A 19563-nucleotide genomic window follows, 5' to 3' on the forward strand; every position below is an offset into this window, starting at 1 on the left:
CTTTCTGTGTAAGAAAAGGATTCTGTGCTTTTCGCCCTCGGCTTTTTAATTGGCCTATTGCTGTTATCGCAGTGTTGCAGTCTTTTAAAGCAGCATCCCAAACTGCGCTTGCTTAATAGATGTGCAGACTTTTTAATTACTTGGGAAAATATTTCAGCCATTCTCTTAAATTCTCTTTTGAGTCTCGCATCTGTTTCACAACTTCTCTCTGACTTTCCCCTTTGGACACCTTCCTGTTCCCACACTCCTCTTGTTAGGGTCCTTGCTAGGGTCACCAAAGACCACCTCGCTACCAAATCCTGTTGGCACAACTCCATCTTTGGTTTTCTCAGCCAATCTGCTGCACTGGGCCCGGGAAAACCTTCTCCACCCTCGTGTTACCCTCCCGTGGAGTTCCCCCTTCCCCCCGCCCCCCACATCTCTTGTCTTTGGCCTACTTCTTAGGATTCTCTTTTGACTCTGTTCTCACTGTCTATGTTTAAATCAGCAAGTCTCACATCGAGAGACACTACTAGCTTTCTGTCTGCAGATGTCTGTCGGTGGACTCCTTCCCCAGACACCTACAGTGCATGCCTCCTGGGGTCACCCATGGGCAACTGGAACTCACCATGTCCCAAACTGAACTCTCCGTCACCCCTTTCCCCAGGCCAAGCACTGAGTGGTCTGATGGCTTTACCTTCTGTTGAGCTGCAAATTCCAGTAACCAGAAAACCGCTCGTGGCCATGTGCAGTCTCCCAGCAAATCCTGTGGGTCCTGTACTCTGAACAACATGGGCGGCTCCGGGCTCTTCAGCCACACCAAGTCCTTGGTCAATCCCAGATGATCTTGAGTGGTTTGTATATGTGCTCTCGTTGCAGTTTCACAACCACCTAGACAGAGATGACTCCTGTCCCCTTCCCTTTTGCACAAGGGAAATAATTGAGATTCAGAGAAGTTCGTTTGTCCACACAGCTGTCGAGAGGCTAGGCTGGCCCTCCCACTTTATCCCCGGTAGATTGTGTTCTCTTTAAATCCCATGATTTGCCATTGTTACAGGCAGCTTTAGTTCCCATCAAACCTTAACCATGCCTAAAAAAGAAAAAAAAAATCACTTGAGCAATGGATTAAAAACCACATTCTGCATTGCTGTGTGTGGAGTGGGCTAGGCACAGCATTTTCAAACAAGATTCTGTTGCAGAAATGACTTTTATTTCCTTTCTTAATTGGTATCTTGAAGAAAAAGGGTAAGAACAGAAGAAAAGGGTCTCTTGAGAAGAAAGGCTAAGTACCTGCATGCACTCCTCTATCTGTGTAACATTTGTTTGTTTCCTCCTTCGGTGAGCTCCTGGCATTTTCTCCAGGTCTCCTTGACATCTCAAAGATTCCATTCAGCCACTTCTTGATAGGATTATATCTGGTTTGTTTGGTTTTGGTTTTTGGTTTTTGATTTTTTTTGTATCCTCAGCTGTAATTAACTGGATTCTGGGGCTTTGATTTCTTTAATGCTGTGAAGAATACATTCCCTCACATGCAGTTCTCATGCTTTTAAGCAAACACACAAGCTACAGCATCAGACTGCAGCACCTCTCTTTTAGAGCATCAAGCAGGTAGGTACTTCTCAGCCTTCCATGGTTTTGATCAACCTGCTGTTGGGCTTTAGCTCATGGGACATGGGACCTAGAATTCAACAAATAGGCCTTTACACCTACTGTTACCTGCTCTCTGGAGCCTCCCCCTACTTCCCATCCTTCCAGAATGCTCTCTGACCTGACTTCTGCTGGGTCTTATCTCTGCCATAGCCTTTCCTACTCCACCTATGGGCAAGTCATCTTTCACACTTTAGAATACTTTGCATCTCTCCATGGTTCCCATCATATTTTGTGTTGACCACGAAGTGCACTGATCAACCCCAGGGCCTTTGAGTTCAAGCCCCAGTAACTTGAATTCAGCTCAAGAAAAAAAAAAGCCAGAGCATAAAGGACTGGAGGCATGACTCAAGTGGTAGAGTGCCTGCCTAGCAAGCATGAATCTCTTGAGTTCAGACCCCTATACTGACAGAAATTTTTATTATTAATTATTGCTATCGTAGAGGTGATGTTCAGAGGGATTACAACTATGAGTCAGGTAATGAGTTCATTACCTTTCTTTCGTACAGCGTCTTCTGCTCCCTCACTCTGCCCCAGTCCCTCTCTCCCATCTCCACCACAAGTTATATAGTTCACTTTCTTCTGTGTCCAGTGAGCAACACAGCTGCACTTTCTCACCCTTTTTCCCTTGAGTTCTGGGGCCGCCTTCCAACCCTTCTGAAGATGCGGGGGGCCGGGGGGAAGGGAGTGGGGAGAAGGAAGAAGAGGCTATCCTAACCATCTAAAAAAGAAGAAAAGGAGAAGTCTCCTTTGCCATCTCTTGGAGTTCATTTCAATATGTATATTATTTTATATAAATAGGAAGAGGCACTTAGGCATGGTGCCTTTGTGTTCTCTCCTGAGTATCCTCTTTCGGTTTCACTCTGTGTGAAAATCTAAAATCCCTGATAGAAAATGTTAAAAGAATAGTTAAAAGCCAGGCGTGGGTGTACATACCTGTAATTCCGCACTCGGGAGGCAGAGGCAGGAGGATCCTAAGTTTGAAGCTAGCCTGGGCTACACAGTAAGACCTTGTCTCAAAAGAAGAAAAAAGCTTCCTTTTTTAAATTTTCAGGGTCCTACCTAGCACTGTCATAGTCTCTATGTTGGAAGGTCTTCCCCCTTCTTAGGAAATCTTCAAGCTAATCCAAACAGCTCTTCAGAGCCTGTGCTCTGCATTCAGAGCATGCACCTGGCCTGGGCTATCGCTGTCCCCTTGGGGCCACAGCTGCTCCAAGCTCCACAGCTGCACGGCAGGTGATTGTGTAGAGCTTTCTGATCCATTTCCGGTGTGGACTCACTGCTTGCCTTGTAAAGCTCTGCTGGAGTGAGATAGGCCTTCTGTGCTTGCCGTCTGCTGCTCTGAACCAGTGGCTCGTCGGGCTTTAGGGGCCATGGGGGTGGTCTGGTTGGAAGGAGGGGGATTGTGAAGCTGTGTTTGCTTTGCTCTTTCTATTAGCTTGAGAAAATGCCAGCTCTCTAGGTCAGAGAGCAAGATGGCAACTTTGCAGAGCCCAAATCCCCTCCAGCCCCAGCCCCGCTCCGGTGTGGCATGTTGATTTAGCTGCTCTCTCTAGGACACTGCTGCCAGGACTCTGCCTGTCTCTCTCCTACCTGTGGCATTTTGTACATGTGTGCCGGATGGAGCCTTGTTCCCACACTCTTCCTTCCTTCCTTCCTAATTTGAGAGTAGTTACTGCAAGATTATAAAGCAGATCCGTAGATGCAGTAGTTCATCCTTCTGAGAGGCCCTGTCAATCTGGTCTTTCCTCCCACTAGCATCCCTACCTTCTTGCAACATTGCTGCTCCTGCCCAGGCTCAGAGGCCACACGTGTGATCCCAGCTACTCGGGAGGAAGAGATTGGGAGGATCACAGTTCCAGACCAGCCTGAGCAAAAAGTTGGCAAGATTCCATATCATCCTATAAGAGCAGGCTATGGTGGCATGCACCTGTCATCCCAGTGACAGGAGAAGATTAAGCAGGATTGAAGTCCAGGCTGACCTGAGAGTAAATACAAGATCCTATTTGAAAAATAACTCAAGCAACAAGGGCTGAGGGTGTGGTTCAAGTGGTAGAGAGGCCCTGAGTTCAAACCCCAGTGTCATCCAAAACCACAAGGGAAGGTAGTCTTTTTCTTCATCTGCCTGGTAGAGAGACTTAAGTTGAAGGGCTACAGAGTTACTTTCTTCTCAACAGCACAAAGGCGCCATTTTCACCACGGTGCCCAGGAGAGTGCTATCTGTCAAGGCACTTGGAATGGGAGATTACTTAGTACCCCTGCTGTAGATTCAGGAGTTCCATGCAATAAGTGGTCCTCTAACCCCAGGCATACTAACTGAAGACTTGTTGAGCCTAACAGGCGCCATGAGGCAGAGCATCTGAGTGGCCCTCCAGGGCTTTGGGCTCGTACCTTTGGGGCCTCTGATCCCTGTGACAAGGACACTAATTTGAACTCTGTACATACAAGTGAGCGGCCAGCATTTCTCACCATCCAGCCACTCGCATCCCTACCCTCTGTTGTCTGCCAGCATGCCCAGGGATGGCCTGTGGCTTCTCCACGCACCCCTTAGGAAGCTTCTTTCTCAGGTATTTCATCTTCAGCTCTCCAACTTCCTTGGCTTTACTTTAAGTCTGTGGCAGAGCAGGAGCCTACCTTCTCTGTGACGCCTTTTGTGGTTCCAGCTAAAAAGACCCTCTCCATGGGCCTTTCCCACTGTTTTTTTGAGGTAGGGGTTGGGGAGAACTGAGGTCTAAGCACAGAACTCTTGCCAGGCAAGAATTCTACCACTTGAGCCACATCCCATCCCTTCGAGCTCTGTCCTCCACCTCCTGTTGTCCCCATTTCAGAGATAAAAGAAACCAACAGATATAAAAGAAAGATCAAGTAATTTTCTCAGGGCCACAAAGCTAGGAAAGGAAATGTGCAACTGAGGTTGAACCTGATCAGCTAGGCCCTAAAATGTGAGAGAAGGGACTGTGGGAGGACACTGTTTGAGATCTCATTTACATAACTTTACAGAATTTCTTTACTAATAAAAGGATTGTTCCTGAGAAGCACAGGTGGCTCATACCTGTAATCCTAATTTCTCAGGAGGCTGAGATCTGATGATCACTGGGCAGAAAAGTCCTCATGAGACTCTCATCTCCAATAAACTACTCAAAAAATCTGGAAGTGGTGCTGTGACTCAAATAGTAGAGTGCCAGTCTAAAGAACAAAGAGGCTCAGAGACAGTGCCCAGGTCCTGAGTTCAAGCCCCAGGAACAGCAAAAAAAATTTTTTTTAAAATAAGGATTGGGCTGGGAAGGTGGCTCAGGGGTAGAGCGCTTGCCTTGCATGCATGAGGCCCTGGGTTCGATTCCTCAGCACCACATAAACAAAAAGAAAAAAGCCGGAAGTGGCGCTGTGGCTCAAGTGGTAGAGCGCTAGCCTTGAGCTGAAGAGCTGAGGGACAGCGCCCAGGCCCAGAGTTCAGGCCCCACGACTGGACCAAAAAAAAAAAAAAAAAAATGTATTTATTTTAATTTCAGAAAGATTGTCATTTAATTGTCTTTAACATGAAACTAATGACATTTTTACTTACAACTAGTTAATAACACTTGTAGGATCCTGGGTGTTTAATGTTTATTTTTGGCAGTAGTTTAAATTGAATTGCTTGCTAAGCAATGCCCTCTCCCACTTGAGCTACCTCCAAAGCCCTTTTTAAATCCTTAGTTGTTTTTCAGATAATCTCAAGCTTTTTGCCCAGGGCTGGCCTCAGACCATGATTCTTCTGCCTATACTTCCTGAATGACTGGAATTACAAGCATGTTCCACCACACCTGATTTATTTATTAAGATAGGGGGATCTCAATAATTATTTGGACAAGCTAAGTTTAAATAGTGAAAGGATCACTATCTAAATATGAATAGTTTAATAGTTTAAACAGTGATCCTTTCACTATTTAAGCCACCATATCCAGTCCTGTTTTATTTTGTTATTTTTATTCTACAAATGGTTATTATTATTTAGATATTACTTTTTCCTGAAGTTTTACTTCAGGAAACACATTGAGCACAGTTCAGTATCACATGACTCAAACACAGAGATGATGAGATGGGCCAGAGCTTCTGTGCAGGATAGCAGATCACACAAATCTCCACCATTTGGTACATTTAAGAAATAAATAACAATGCAATTTGCTCAGAGTTGCATGGACACCCCGCATGTCCAGTCCTGTTGGCTGGACAGGTCCATATTCAGTGTTTGTACTTGGCTCTCCAGAGTAGCAGTCATGTGCTGGGTGTTTGAAAAGGAACTGATGCAAATGAAAAATGGGAGAGTGATATATTCCTTCCCTTCTCCCTACCCCCACCTCCGTGGTGGGGCTTAAACTCAGGACCTGGGTGCTGTCCTTGAGCTTTTTCCACTCAAGGCTAACACTTGACCACTTTGAGCCACAGCACCACTTCCAGATTTATGGTGGGGTGGTTCATTATAGATTTTCATGGACTTTCCTGCCCAGGCTGGCTTCAAACCACAATCCTCAGATCTCAGCCTTCTGAGTAACTAGGATTACAGGTGTGAGCCTGGCTGCTTTTTTTTTTTTTTAAAGGCAGGATCTTACTGTGTGGCCCAAGGCTGGTGTTTACTGTCATGCCCAGCTGGTACGTGGTTTTAAATAGTATTGACTTGCCTGAGATTTCTCAGATGTCTGTCAATTCTGTTCTTTTTCATTTCTGTTCTTCTATAGATCCCAATCTCTGCCTGTCACAGGTATAGTTCATGTTTCCTTTTTTTTTAATCCTCCAGAAATTTATGCTTGATTTTCTGGTTTTATCCCTCTTTCATTTAGTTATAAAAGCATTTAAGAATATTGCTAGCATGGCTGCTCATGCCTTTAACCCAAGCTACTTGGGAGGCAGAAATCAGAGGATAACGGAGGCCAGCCAAGTGAGACCCCCCATCTCAACAACAAAAAAAAAGCTGAGCATGGTGACATACTTCTATGATTCTAGCTGTGGGGAAAGTATAGGTAGGAGGATCAATGTCACAGGCCAGTCCCAAGCAAAACTTCAATACCTATCTGAAAACTAAAGAAAAAAGGCTGGAGACATGGTTCAAGTGGTAGACATCTATCTACTTAGCAAGTGCAAGGCCCTAAGTTCAAACTCAGTACCACCAATATATGTGTGGGTATATTTATATATGTAACTATAGTTATATATATATATATATTGTGTGAATATTTTTTCTTACACATCTGGAGCATGTTTTGCTATGTATTGTCCTCATTGTTGTAAGTATTTGAATAATATCTATTTACTAATCCTGTTTGGCTCATGTGTATTATCTATAGTTTGTGTGTATGTGTGTGTACCTGGGACTTGAACTCTGGGCCTGGGCACTGTCCCTGAGCTTTTGTTCTCTACTCCTTGAACCACAGCTCTACTGCCAGCTTTTTGGTGGTTAATTGGAGAAAAGAGTCTCATAGCCGGGCTCCGGTGGCTCACACCTATAATCCTAGTTACTCAGGAGGCTGAGATATGAGGATCGTGGTTCAAAGCCAGCCCTGGCAGGAAAGTCTGTGAGACTCTTATCTCCAATAAACCACTAGAAAACTGGAAGTGGTGCTATGGCTCAAGCAGTAGAGTGCTCGCCTTGAGCTGAAGAGCACAGGAACAGCACCCAAGCCCAGAGTTCAAGCCCCATGACCAACCAAAAAAAATAAATAAATAAAAGAATCTCGTAGACTTTACCACTTGGGCTGGCTTTGAACCATGATCCTCAGATCTCAGACTCCTGAGTAGCTAGGATTGCAGATATGAACCACCAGCTCCTGGCTAGAAATGTGTACTTTTGAATCTCCAGTTGTTTTACCCTTTTGCCTTTCTCATTCAGTTGCATTATACTAAAGCATGATCTGTATAATTTTTATGGAGTTTTTTGGAATTTTTTTCAGTTTTTGAATTTTCATGATTTCTGTTCAATGTTAGATCAGCACTTAAAGTTTAATAAGTATTTTCAGAGTTGAATGTTCATCAGTATGGAGAAGTACACCTGTAACCTCAGCATTTAGGAAGCTGAGGCAAAGTCCCGAGTTTGAGGCCCACCTGGTTTGCAAGTGAGACCTTGAATTCATTGTACCTGGATGGGTGGATGGCGTGATTGCATATATGTTCAATGTGTAGCTATTAAATCATGCCTGTTTAATTTTATGATTTGATTCCTCTGTTTCCTTATTAGTTTTTGCCTTGACCTATCAGAGGATATACCAAAAGTCCCCACCATAATTATAATTTTATAGACTCCTACTTAGCAATGGTTTTATTTTATTTTATTTTTATTTTTCTTGGTTGTGGGGCTTAACTCTGGGCCTGGGTGCTGTCCCTGAGCTCTTCAGCCCTAGGCAAACCACTTGAGCCAAAGCGCCATTTCCTGGTTTTTATTTTAGAGTTAAATGTTATAAAATATTTTTTCTTTGATGTCTCTGAGTTTTACTTGATGATTTTATTCTTCCCTCACCATGTTTTTTGTTCTGATACTTGAGGGCTGTTTCCACATTTTCAGCTCTGAGCATGTCACAGGACCAGTGGCTCGCCCGCACCCCCATCTCAGACTATGTTCTTTGGTTTAGAACTTACAACACAGTGAACAGTCCCACATTTGCTTTCCTCTCAAGTCCAGCCAGCAGTCGTGAACGGGGGCGGCTCTGCCTCCCCCACTCAGCACAGTGTGGGTTCGGGGAACCTCGCTGTCCCTGGCGTTCTGGCCTGTGGAGGGGAAAAGCTCAGGAGAACCCAGGGAACCTGGCTCCGTTCCCACTGAGTCATCCATGTGTCTCTGATGACAGCATGAGAGACTGGGCTGGGCTTCTGAGCTGTGCTGTGGCTGCTTAGCCAGGTTCGGATAGAGACAGAGTCATTCCCGAATCAAATCTCCCTGTACTAAAATGCAGAAAGTTGATTTTCTGCAGTTCTGATTGGCCAAGTTGGAGGTTTGAAAGAGATCTAGAGAAGACAGCGCCGGCATTGGGGAAAACTTCCTGCAGCATGGATCTTTCTTCCCTTGGGTCACTGGGGTGCTGGTCTGCCTTGCATCAGTTCTGTCAGCCACTGAGTGGTACTTTGGGCCACTTGCATGCAAGTCCTTGTCCCCACACCCACCCCTCTGGGCTGAGTCAGGCTACGTGACCCTTCCTACACTTTGGTTTTTCCCTATATGACAGACTGAGCACTGAGGAATGAGCGCACCCTGGTTTCTAGGCCTTAGCCTCATTTTTCTACTGCTTTGGTCATTTTCAACAGGACCTTGTACGACTGAGCTACATCAGGGGCTCTGGGGGTGCTAGGTGCCACAGGGGAACAGAGGGAGTGAGAGGAGGCAACTGCAAATCAAGTGAGTGAAGCAGTAGAAACCACAGCCCTGCTGAGTGCTCGAGGATTTTCAAGGGGCTCTTTGCCCAGACTGGGAGGTCAAGGGAGGCATGCTGGAGCAGTGGGGCCTTGGGTGTGTCTGAAGGAGGAGGGAGGAGTGGGTTCTTGAGGGAAAGCCGGAGAGGGGCTTCCAGCTGAGACGCCATGTGGCACGCCCCCTGGTGGAAAGAGGTGGTGCTGCAGGGGTGGGATTGCATGCAGTCTGTTGGAGAGGGGCGAGGGTGAGCACATGGAGGCCACTTAGGAGGTGCCACAGGGAGAGGTGGTGGACGAGGATGGTCATGGGGGTGGTGAGAGAGACGGTAAACACACCAGTTGGAGTCCTGAGTTACTTGTCTATCAGTCTCACAATCCTGAGTTCAGAAGGAGCTAAACTTCTAGCCATCAAATCATTCAATGATTTAAAATCATTCCGCAAGCAATGTGCTGCTTCTCATCTCAGCAGAGGAAAAGGGCAGTATTGACTGAGCCTGTGCCCTGCAGTATAGAGGTTGACACTTGGTTTGAAGACAAATGAGTGAATCTGTGACTGGCTATCAGCTCTTGTCCCTCACGGTAGCTACAGTTCAGCCAACCTGTACTTCAGAAGTGACGAGTAAAGGTTGTGTCCTCCCTCTCCCTTTGATTCTCCTGTGAGACAGTATGAACTGGTTGTAGGGCCCAGTGCAGCACCCTACAGTGACCACAGCATCACACCCAGATCCTCTGCTGCCCCTCCACTGTAACGTGGGGGCAGGTGTGTAGCAGCAAGGAAGACCTTGACTGACATGTCTTCACTGCCCTCCGAGAATGACAGCCTTGACCCTGGAGGCCTAAATGTATTTGGCTTCTACTTAAGAATTGGCCTCTACTGAAATCTGAGGATCACCATTCAAAGTTTACCTAGATGGACAAATCTGAGAGACTTTTATCTCCAGTTAACCAGCAAAAAGCCCAAACTGGAGGTGGGCTCTAGTGGTAGAGTAGTTAGTAGTAGGTAGTAGCTAGTTAAAAAGCCAAGTGAGAGCACAGGGTCCTGAGTTCAAACCCCAGTACACACACACACACACACACACACACACAGAGAGAGAGAGAGAGAGAGAGAGAGAGAGAGAGAGAGAGAGAGAGAGAGAGAGAGAGAGAGAGAGAGAGAGAACTGGCCTTTGTAAAGTTATAGAGCAACCTATGAGATCGCCAGCTGCAGTTTCTGCCTCCACGTTGCCCTCAGCTTTGATAATTTACTAGAAAGACTTACAGGACACGCCAGAGCTGTTGAGCTCACTTATGGCTTGTGACAGCCAAAGGACACAAAGTCAGTCTGAAGCTTCCTCCCAAAAGCCAAAGGCAAAACTAGTGCTCTGTTTGGACAAGGCAAAATTCTTCTGCTACCCTCAGTTTAGCAACAGTGTAGGATCTACTGCCAGACATTACCTTGCAGGTGGAAGATAAAAGAGATAAAATGGATTAAAAACTTGATCTTAGCTAGGCACTGATGTCTTACACCTGTAATCCTAGCTACTCAAGAGGCTGAGATCTGACGACCATGGTTCAAAGCCGGGAAGGGCAGGAAACTTCATGAGACTCTTATCACCAACTGACCACCAAAAAGCTCAAGTCATAGAGTGCCAGCCTTGAGCAAAATTGCTCAGGGAAAGTGTCCAGACCCTGAGTTCAAGTCCCAGTGTGCACAAAAAGTACCTGTAACAATGGGTTCTGACAGATGACCCTCCTGAAATCACCACTAGGGGACTGAGACAGCAGAGCTCTAAGCTGGCCAGATAGAAGGATTTCCTGGAGTTCAAGTGGCGGGAAGCAATCCTTGGCCAAATTCATTCCCACATGAATCTGGGATGTGGAAATTGTTGGCAGATCTTTGCTGCAACTTGTGGGTATAAATTTAAACGATTCTTTTAAAAATAGGTCATTTTTCCAAGTCGCTTGTGAGGAATTTTAGAAGTGACATCCCCTCCATTCCCTTCCAGTCACCTCTTCCTAGCATGGAGCCATTTGCCAGTGTCACTTTGCCAACACTCAGACTGCCTGTCGTGGAAACATTTTTTTGGCCTTTCAGAAACTGTTTAAAATTGAATGAAACACAGAGCTTTCTCTGATGCTGGCTGGAGTTCACGCACTCACTCTTTCCCCAAAAGGAGAATGAATTTGAGACATGCTTTGGCCATCCATGAGCTGCTGTTTGTCTTAAGGCTGTTTTTCCAGGGGCATCTCTATTGTTTTTCAGTTGTGGAGAACCTTCAGGTTTAGATTCCATGCTGGTGTTTCCCATTCATGAAGGCTGGGTAGGCCTTCTTCCCAGACAGCTAAGGCCCTGGGCCCACTGGCTTTGAAGAGCTTTGGGTAGAGCTAAAAAGCTGGTAGAGCTAAAAAGGACTTGGCTTCGGGGTGGAGGGTGGGAGATGAGTACTGGCTGGTGTTATAAGAGCAGACAGAAGGGGCATTGCGTATGGCAGCCCAGTTACCTAACTGAGCACTCTTCTCTCCCTAGCTTATTTCCAGTGATGCGGATGGAGCCATCCAAAGGGCAGGAAGATTCAGAGTGGAAAATGGCTCTTCCGATGAGGTAAGAGTCCTCCCCAATTCCTGGATCATCACCAAGCACAGGACTGTAGCACCAACCAGTTTATAACCCTTGTCACCACAGATGACTTGTCTAAATGGAGTTCTGGAAGGGGTAAATAGAGCTTTGCTTGAAGCAGGTAAGAGGAGAGGAGTGTTACTACACCAGCATGCAAGGTGCTAGTAATTGGGTAATACAATCCTTTAAAAGATCTGTCATAGAACCAGGTAGATACACAAAGTTGTTCTGACAGCACAGAACCTTTTGTGGTCCCAACTCCTCTCCACTTTGCCAGCCTGCTCAGCAGGGCACTGACATATGAACAGGTCCAGGGTCTAGGAGGGAACTGCACAAAAGTTCTGACCATAAACTTTGTCTTCACTCTGAGGCTATAATTAATGATGGTTGTTGCTATGGTAACCACTGCCATATTGCCACCATGGCTCTCCTGACCACTTCCAGTAGCGAATTCTATAGATTAAACTTGAAAGGCCACAGGATTTGAGAAGTCATTACTCACCTTCCCCTTGGGCCTGAGCCCACTTGCCATTCCTGATCTGGGCTAGGCCCTGAATAGGTGCCCCCTGATTCCACCAGAATGCTGTCAGCTGCCCCACTCACCCCCATGCTCACGGCAGCCCTTTCTCCCCGTGTGGCCTAGCTCCTGAGAGGGGACCGTATCCCCACCACCACCACCACCATACACAGCAGGCTGCCTCCCTCCCTGCTGAGCCAGGCACAGAAGCATCAAACCCTGGGTTTTTTTAGGGCTCCAAAAGCCAGCAGCCACCATGCTGTCTCTCCTGGGAGACCTAAGCTCTGTGGCCACTGGGACACTGGCCTGCTGCCACCAGTTGTGCAGAACATCAGCTTGGCACAGGATGACACTGCACCAGCTGCCCCCAAGCCACCTAAGCAGAGCCCTGGCCCCCACTGGGACCTGGGTCTGCAGGAAAGGACATAAACAGAGCCATCATGTGGTCCTGGGGTCACCCTACACTTTGTCACAAAACACGGCTCACTTGGTTGTCACCTGGCTCTGCCACACACCAGGACAGGTTTTAGGTCCTGGCTGGGTTGTGGTCGGAGCAGCTCTGAAGTGTGATACCGTGCGCCATGCACTGGCTGCTGGAACCACATGGAATGGTGCTGATTCCACCCATCTCTGCGGACAGGCCTGGCTCCTACTGCTCTTTGGAATACTGATCCTGGGATCAAATGCTGTCTTAGATTCTATTTCCACCAAAGCCATTAAGCATGAGTTCTCAACTGAAGCACCCTGCTTAGGCTCATGGTGATGGTCCTTAGTTATATGCTCCTGGCCTTTTACCCAGTGTGAGACAAGACCTAAAGGCACTTGACACACAAAGGAAAAGAAATTGGTTTTTCTGGGTCAGAGCAGTTAGTAGAACAGAAGATTCAATACAACAGCCTGACTTGATGGCACACATCTGTAATCCCAGCTACTCAAGAGGCAGAAACAGGAAGATTGTGAATTTATGTCCAAAGCAAAGTTATCAAGACCCTTCCTCAAAAGCAAAATAAAAATGAAAAGGTCTAGGGGCATAGCTTGTTTTAATACCTAGTACTACCAAAGAAGGGGGAGAGGAGGAGGACAAAGAGGAGGAGGAGGAAGAGGAGGAGGAGAAAGAGGAGGAAGAAGAAGAAAGGAAGGATCAAACAATTTTAAATTTTCAAGCCAGGTGCTGGTGACTCACATCTGTCATCCTAGCTACTCTGGAGGCTGAGATCTGAGGATCAAGATTCAAAGCCAGCCCAGGCAAGAAAGTCTGTGAACATATTAGACTCTTCTGAGACACCTGATTTTTCAGACATTTTCTCCCTTTCTGTGGATTTTTTTTCCTTTCTTGATGTGTCCTTTGACGCACAGCTGTTTTAGATTTGATTGTGTCCAGGCTTCCGAGAGTGAGAAACCACTACCTGCTTAGCCAGAGGGGCTTGGTCACGTCTTACACTGCTGTCCCCTTCACATAACTTCAGCTTTTTGTTTGCTTGCTTGCTTTTAGCATTGTCTGTCTAATCGTTTTATTCTCTGGAGAACGCTCATTTCAATCTCTGAGGGGCTCCATGGTTCTCTCTTCTCGCCCAAACCCTTCTCCCTTTTTTCCTCTCCCTTCCCCCTCCCCCTCTCCTCCCTTGTTTCTTCCCTTCCTCTTCCTCCTCTCCCTCTCTCTTTCTGCCTCTCTTTTTCCAGCTTAGTGTGATTTTTTTAATGTGCTTGGAGTCATAGTTATATGATATTCTTGAATTTTAATTTTTAGGAATAATATAAGGTCTATAAGGAGTTATAAACCCTTTTGATATAGAGGGTTTTAGTTTGCTTTTGCTAGCTGCCTTTAAACTATTCTTTTGTGTGTGTGGGGGTAGAGGGGTGGTCCAGGACTGAAACTCAAACTCAATACCTGATGTTTTCATTCTTTGGCTAGTGCTCTACCAACTGAGCCACACTTCCACCCACTGCCTTTAAACTAAATGCTTAGCTTAAGACCTTCAGTCTTCTGGGTGGAGCTGCAGATTCCTGGCAAAGCTACTGGTGGTCACCAGAGCACAGAGGAGCTGCTGTACATACACCATGGTGTCTAATCGTCTCGGGGTGAACTCTTCTGCTAAGTGTATAATTCAGCATCCCAGCTGCACACAGGCTGTGTCTCCTGCTCCACGTACCTGCTAAAGTGCACCTAAGCATTTGAGACTGCCCTCTTACACCACAACCCCCTCCTCCAGCTCCATAATTGGCTAGAAGGACTCACAGTACTCTGGAAGCACTTTACTCATCATCACTGGCTTATTATCTATAGTGTAACTAAGGAACATTCATTGGGGGCCTTGTGCGTGGTAAGGGGCAGGGGCTGGTGAGGGGCTCCAGCTGCCATGTCCTCATCAGAGTGTCCACTGGCCAGGATTCCATGAGCCCCAGGCATTAGCTTAGGGGCTTCAGAGGTGTCACAGGCATTAGTGACCAACTTGTTCTCCAGCAACCAGTCCCCATCCCAAGGCTACCAAGAGCCACCTGCTTAGAACAAAAGGGTTCCTGTCACCCTTCCCACCTGGAAAATGCCACAGTGTTTGTCTAGGCGCTCTATGTCAGGAACCAGGGTTCAAAATCAAATGTGTATTTCCTGTTATTCCACATCCCTATGCAAAAAAAAATCTCCCTTTCAGAATCTAATTGCTAGGATGTTCTTTCCACTGAACAGAACTTGCCTAATTATATTTTCCACTCAGAATTCCTATTTTTGTTCTCTGTGGCCCCTACTGTCAGCAGAGCCCTCTGCCAGATGACAAACCTTCTAGCATCCGTCGTATCCTCATTACTGGTCCTCACACACATGTGAGATCACTGATGAATCTCTTCATTATCTTATTGTAAACATTTATAAATAGTCACCCACATTAACCCTTCTGTAGACTACTCCCTCTCTACTGGTTTCTTGTCCAGTGTCTGCAATTTTGGTAATAATTGTAAAAAATGAGAGGGTACTTCCCAAGTGCATACTGTGTAACAGAGTTTTGATTGGAAAACTATTTCTTTTTAGCTGACAAAATAATTATGCATCTTTATTGGGTACAATGGAAATTTTGACTCTATATATCTCATATAATGATCAAGTTGGGACAGTTTATCAAGGTGATGAACCTTTTCTGTGTTTATCTTTTGTGGCTTGTTTACAGTGTTGGGGGTCAAACCCTGGGGCTCATGCATACTAGGCAGGTGTTACCATTGAGCCCTACCCCTCACACACACTGAACCCTTCCAATGAGGTCTGAATGCAGAGTTTCAGGTATGCTGCACACCATTACTGGGGAGCTGGCCTGTCCACCTCCTTGCTAGAAATCCCAGTCTCCATTACAAAGCCTACCATGCACTGCCTCGCCAGTCCCAGGCTGTATCTGGTGATTGTCATTTTCACATGCGGTCACATCTTGATGTAGTGGAGATCCTGGGGTTACACAGAGCTCGGGACACCCTCACCTGCATGGTGTTTCATGGTAGAGCAGAAGAGACAATACCCCGATTTTTACAGACCTCTTGGTTAGCACAGGGAGGATTTTTCTCATACACTATTGGGGAATAGGGAAATGTGTTCAGTCTTTTGGGAGGGCAATTAGCAATAACTAAAAATATTAAATGCCATTTGGCCAGCAGTTCTGTTTCCTGTGTATTGCAGCAATATTTATAATAGGACAAAGAACTGGAAAGAACCTCAGTTTCTATCAGTTGAGGAATGATGGTATAAATTAGGGTCCTCTACATACTGGAATGCTTGCTTAGTCTAGCTTTTGGAAAGAATGAAGAGGAACTGAGAACAGTGACTCATGGCTGTAACCATAGCTACTTAGGAAGTAGATATCGGGGGAATCAAAGTTCAAGTCCAGCCCAGGCAAATAAGTTCACAGGCCTCCATCTTGTCCAATGGCTGAGTGTGGTAGAACATGCCTGTCATTCCAGTGGCATGGTTAGGGGAATCAAAGTCCATACTGGCGAAGGCATAAAGCAAGACTCTATTCAAAATAACCAACACACACACACGCACGCACGCACGCACGCACGCACACACGCACAAACGCGTGCGCGAAGAGGGACTGATAGAATGGCTCAAGTGGTAGAGCACCTGCCTTAGTACTGAAAAGAAAAAAGTGTATGTACCACCACAGAAAGACATTTAAGTTACAGCACTGGACATAAAGGAGAATTGCTGGGTAATTTGCATGCTACCATCCTATTTCCATTTTTTAAATAAACGTCCATATGCAAGAAAATTTATAAAAGGACATAGAATTTCACAGTATTTACTTCTAGAAAATGACAGTGAGAGGCCAGGAAAGAAATTGGAGGACCAGAACTTTCCAGATTATGCTCTTCTTTACTAGTTACATATCTTAAAATCTATAGTCAGTGGAAATGTTTAAATATTTAAAACAGAACCTATGCAGTTATTAAGCACAAAGTTACTTGAGCAACAATAGTTCATGCCTGCAATCCTAGTTATCTATGAGGCAGAAATCAGAAAGATAGTTCAAGGCCAGACAGGGCTAGGAGGTATGGCATCCCATCTGTGTAAGACCTGATACTGGAAAGATCAAAGCTGTAGGTCAGCCAGGCAAAAGAAAAGTTTGTGAGAACCCATCTCAACAGAAAAGTCTGGCCATGATGACATATTCCTGTTATTTCAGCTACAGTGGGAATCAAATAGAAGGATCATAATCTGAGACCAGTCTAGGATACAGAGCACTTACCTAGCTAGGACAAGGCCTCAAGTCCAACCCTAGTACTGTCTAATAGATATTCCCAGTGTAATACATATACTATAGTCCCATTTATAAAAATGAATTGTGTGTGTGTGCTGAATGTGTGGTAGCCTGTGGACATGACATGTGAACACATCTTTGTAAATGCATAGCAGAGGTCCGAGATGATCCAAGTCAATCTGGAAGCACTGGGATATTAAATAACGGAAAAGACAGGGAGTGGGGCAGAGAGGAGGGGAAAGAGGTAAGAACTTTGATTTTTCACTTTTTTTTGTGGTTGTTGTTGGTCGTGGGGCTTGAACTCTGGGCCTGGCCACACTGTCCCTCAGCTCTTCAGCTCAAGATGGGCACTCTACCATTTGAGCCACAGCACCACTTCTGGTTTTCTGGTGGTTCATTGGAGATGATAAGGGTCTTATGGACTTTCCTCCCCAGGCTGGCTTTGAACCTGGATCCTCAGATCTCAGCCTCCTGAGTAGCTAGGATTATAGGCATGAGCCACCAGTGCCCAGGTAGGTTCACTTTTTTTATAGCTAGTTTATATCTATGTTTATACTTACAGTTCAGACATTTTTAGCTTCTTTTTTAAAGAAGCTCTGCCACTGTTACCTTAGCAACTTCGACTAGGAGCTGAATTCAAATCAGTTAAGTGGCTGAGCACCAGTGGCTCATGTCTATAATCCTAGCTACTAGAAGGCTAAAATCTGAAGATCACGGTTCAAAGCCAGCCTGGGCAGGAAAGTCTGTGAGACTCTTATCTCCAATAAACTATTCAGAAAAAGCCAGAAGTGGTGCTGTGTCTCAAGTGGTAGAGTGCTAACATTAAACAAAAAGAAGCTCAAGGACAGCACCTAGGCCCAGAATTCAAGCTCCAGGACCAGCCCTCCCCCCCAAAAAAAAAATTAGTTAAGTGCATCCATTGTGTTGAGCTTGCTCTGGAAAACTATAGACACTGCACGATTGTGGAAGAGAATGCAGACACTGCAGGAATGTGGAAGAGGCTGCAGACACCACAGGATTGTGGAAAGCTACGGATCTGTCTGTAGCCTGAGTGTCTGCACTGCGTGGATCCCTGCTTGAATATATTTGAGATCAATCTGACAAAAATGGTTACTTAGAGTCTTACAGCCTTTTCTACCTGGCCTGGCTTTGAATGTTAATCTTCCAGGTCTCAGCCTCCTCAGTAACAGGGATTACAGATGTGAGCCAGTAATACCCAGTTGGCTTTGCACTTAGTGAAAATCACACTCAATTCCAGTGTCCACCAACTGGAGAATAATATCTGGGTTGTGGCATTCATCCTATGGCCCATATGGTGATGAAAAAGAACAGGCCACTGATGAAGGAGTAACAGATGTCCCTGACATGACAGAGAGCCAGACTCACGTGACTGCACCTGCTGTGATTCATTTCTGTGAAGTTCAAGAGCAGGCAAGAGGGGTAGATATTGGTGATGGGGAAGTCAGAATACTGGCTCTCTCTGGGCCTGTGCTGGGGTAATAACAGGAAAATGAACATGGGAGCTGTCTCTGGTGCTGAAACTGTTTTCTGTGTGGACCCAGGAGGTGGTGGCAAGGGTGGAGACATAAAAAACTCATTTGGCTGCACACTGCCCTCTGCTGCTATGCCCATCAGAAGCCAGCATTTATTTTCAGAGTTGGCCTTCTGGGGTTCTGGGAGGCAGGAGGTGCTTACTCTCTGCTTATTTTGCAAACTCCTGTGTGTATTATCATCTTTGCACCTTATTGTGTGTGCTGTTAACAAGGGACAGAAAGTGTCTTGCTCTGTGAGACTCAAAACTTTAAGAGTGTTGGGTTTTTTCCTCTATTTCAGTTAAGTATTCAGTGCAGATGAAAGTTAATTAGGTATCTTTTTAATCCCTTAAAAAAAAGGCCTCATGATTAACAGTTTGTGCTGGGTGCATGAGCCATGCCACTGCCCGCAGCTCTTCCCCTCTGCCAGGCTGGCTGCATTGTGCCCCTGTGCAGACCCGCCCATGCCACATGGCCACCCTTAGCCCTCTGTCTGAACCACTGTCCCCAGTCCTGTTTTTCTTTAGTTATTTTTTAGATAGAGTCTAGTGTTTTTGCCCAGAAAAGACTCATATTGTGGTCCTCCTAGCTATGGCCTCACATGTAGCTGAGATAACAAGCCCTATACCACCATGCTCCACTTATTAATAGTTTTTTGTGTTGGCTGACTTCATGAACTGCAATTCTCCCAATCTCTACCTCTGGAGTAGCTGGGATTACAGGTATAAAGCACTGCTCCTGGTCTACAGTATTGTTTTTAAATGTACAAAATAAAATATACAAGATTACATAGTGAAGTAGTCAGGCCAGCATCCTGAGCTGGTTTTCCCTCTGTGTGGTCAGCTGGTGGCTGATGCTGACCGGTGGGCTACACCCTGCCTGGTGGCATAGTGGAAAGAGCTGTGGACCAGAAATCCTGCCAGGGCCATGTTTAGACAATGGGTGGCTGTCAATATGAGTCCTATGGAAATCCCATTAGGAGTGAAATCCTCTTGAGTCTCCACAGTAGGTGAGAATGAAGACGGCACATCTCCACTAGGTAATCAGAACTGACGAACAAAGAAATGATGGACAGCGGGAGTGTGCTTATCTTGAGATGCTCAGGACAACCCTCACCTGCCTGTTGTTCCAGCCAGGTGTGCAGACCCAAATATCATGACCACCTGCACTAAGGAAGGGTCAGTG

General features: G+C 45.9%; 1 protein-coding gene across 5 annotated transcripts in view; it reads left to right on the forward strand.

Annotated features, from left to right (window-relative positions):
- The window catches only part of Garnl3 (GTPase activating Rap/RanGAP domain like 3), a 131139-nt gene that overhangs the window by 44118 nt on the left and 67458 nt on the right, over window positions 1-19563 (forward strand). For all 5 annotated transcript variants that reach the window (XM_070013977.1, XM_070013970.1, XM_070014007.1 and 2 more), the window contains one exon: window positions 11504-11578. In XM_070013977.1, coding sequence (XP_069870078.1) covers window positions 11504-11578 — 75 coding nt within the window. The remainder of the gene's footprint in view (window positions 1-11503; window positions 11579-19563) is intronic.

The sequence above is a fragment of the Dipodomys merriami genome, unplaced genomic scaffold, assembly GCF_024711535.1.
Source record: "Dipodomys merriami isolate MVZ:Mamm:240054 unplaced genomic scaffold, mDipMer1.0.p SCAF_11, whole genome shotgun sequence".
In the NCBI taxonomy this organism is placed as follows: Eukaryota; Metazoa; Chordata; class Mammalia; order Rodentia; family Heteromyidae; genus Dipodomys; species Dipodomys merriami.